The following is a 2,525-nucleotide window of genomic DNA, read 5'->3' as shown; positions in this document are numbered from 1 at the left end:
AAGGTCTGACACTTTTATATATATCTTAAATTAAAGCTAATGTAATATACTTTATAATGGTAAAAAAAAATTTCGGACTTTATTTTGTCTTCACGGTGAAAATGGCTACTAAATGCTATTATTGTGTCAAAATTCTCGATTTTATTTTTTTATTTTTAACTTTATAATGCTATAACATATTGAAAAGTGTATGGATCAACATAATTTTTTTATGAGAAATAATATTTTTTAATAATCCCTCTTTCATTCGATATACTTTATCTAAATCAGGATATTAATAACGAACTAGCAGATCATGTTGCTTTTGGAATAATCCACCTATTTTTTAAAATTAAACACTATCTAAAGATTTGCATCGAAGCGTTTTTTATGATAGTGATTTTAATCACTGTCAGATATCATTATACTTGATCCAAATATGTCACGTCACCACTGTGCCGCGACCCCCCTGTGCTGGGTTTTTTTTTTTAAGTTTTTTTTTTTTTTAATTTATTATTCAACATACATCTATGTCGTGAATAGATACCACATTCTTAGTTTTGGATGATATTACAAAGGATATGATAAAACCTTGTGTTATGGATGTAAAAATTGGCAAGCAAACTTGGCAACCAGGATGTAAAGATTACAAAAAAGAAATTGAACAAGTAATTTAATTATTATAAACATTTAATAATTTATTTAACTATATAAATACATTATTATTGTATCAATATCATAACAATTTCAAGTCCACATCAAAGAGGGTGCTACATGCATGTACTCCCGGTGACACTGAAATAAAGAGCACTATGAATTATAGATGAGGCCGTTTTTTTATAGCTTCTAAATTCAGCTCTCAACAACCTATAAATTTCTATAAAATCCAAAAAAATAACAGCTTAAATAAGACATTTAAGAGTTTCACCAAATAAGGAAACTTTATTTAAAATTTTCTAAAATATGTTTTGATATTGGAACACAATGAAAAATGTAAAACAGAATTTCAACTTCATTTTATATCCCATATTATTTGCATTTAACTATGCTACTTTTAACACTATTTAAAACTAAATGTGCACATGCTATAAATTATCAGTGCTGGGAAGTAACTTTAATTACAAGTTACTATAATTAAATTATTTGTAGAGTAATTTTATTTTAATCTCAAATTGCTATTTGGTGGTAATTTTTGGTAGTAAAAGAGACAATGATGTTAATGATGATATAAGAGTAATTTTGAGAAATAACTGGTTACATTGTTTTATTTTAAAAGTTTGCACTTTTGTTACTTTGAAGTAAAAAATTAAGTTTTTCCCTTTTTTCAGAATAAGTGTAAGAAGTGTAAAGAAACTTATGGAATTTGTATTCAAGGAATTCATTATTATGTTGTAAAAAACAATGTAGTGTCTGAAACGCCGGAAAAAGCACATAAAGATTTAGGAAAATCATTGGAGCCAAATGAAGTAAACGGAGGTTAGTTTTTGTTATTATAAATCAAAAGTCTTAAAAAATAATAAAAAAAATAAAAAGACTTAGTTATTGCAAAGGTTAAATTATTAAAATATTGTGTTTTTTATGGTAGAAAAGTAAAAAATACAATTTAATCTTTTCTATAAATAAAATAAATTATTTAAAAATTTGGATACGATAGAAAAATTACTAGAAAGAAACCAGTGATAATTTTTTGATAAATTTTATTCATTCAAATGATTTTAACATTTTTGGATAAACATTTTGTGCGAATTAAATATATTTAACCTTATAAAAGCCATCTCTTGAAAAATGTAGAAAAATTCACGTATTTTTATATAATGGTTAATATTGTACAAAAACTAATGTATAACCAATGTATTGGTTAAACATTATCTAATTACTTTCAAAATGTTCGATTAAATTTAACCCTATATTTTGAATTATGATAAACTCTAGTGTTATCTTAATCATATCCCCGACAATAGTCGGGACCTTATTTTGCAATTTTGGGGGCCAATAGTCTATGACAAAAATAAGCCAGGTAAATACTAGTAAACTCTTATAATAATAAAAATATGATTAATATATTCATATTTTATTTACAATTTTAGTGTTGGGAAAATTCTTGAACATAGATACAGTAAAATCTTCGAATGTTATTAATAGTTTATTGGAGCAATTATCGAGCATTATTAAATACTTCAATGTTCAAAAACATCATCACTTTTTTTCAAGTTCAATAATTTTATCATATGATGCAGACACATTAACGAATGATAAAAGTCCAATAGTAAAAGTTTCAATGGTTGATTTCGCTCATACAATTCCAGCTGGTGAAGTAATTGATGAAAATTATTTGTTTGGTGTTAAAAATTTGTATGCATTGCTAGAAGAATTAAACACAAAAAAAGCAGTCTAATTCTATAATTTATAACTAACAATTACAACACTTTTATACGAATAATGGCTTGATTTTAGGGTCCTTATTCGTCAAAATACTTTTTTGTTTATTTTATTACAATTAAGTATATTAAATTGTTTTTAACATACATTTTTTACATTTAATTTTT

General features: G+C 24.7%; 1 protein-coding gene across 1 annotated transcript in view; it reads left to right on the top strand.

Annotated features, from left to right (window-relative positions):
* Positions 1-2,525, top strand: part of LOC126907293 (uncharacterized) — a 6,350-nt gene extending 3,825 nt beyond the window's left edge. Inside the window, exons 4-6 of the mRNA XM_050688462.1 lie at positions 523-647; positions 1,308-1,455; positions 2,067-2,525. Coding sequence (XP_050544419.1) covers positions 523-647; positions 1,308-1,455; positions 2,067-2,374 — 581 coding nt within the window. The 3' untranslated portion in view covers positions 2,375-2,525. The remainder of the gene's footprint in view (positions 1-522; positions 648-1,307; positions 1,456-2,066) is intronic.

Source organism: Daktulosphaira vitifoliae, unplaced genomic scaffold (assembly GCF_025091365.1).
Source record: "Daktulosphaira vitifoliae isolate Bord-2020 unplaced genomic scaffold, ASM2509136v1 Scaffold_5, whole genome shotgun sequence".
Taxonomy (NCBI): Eukaryota; Metazoa; Arthropoda; class Insecta; order Hemiptera; family Phylloxeridae; genus Daktulosphaira; species Daktulosphaira vitifoliae.
The sequence above is the reverse complement of the archived record's forward strand: the minus strand, read 5'-3'. Positions and strand labels throughout refer to the sequence as shown.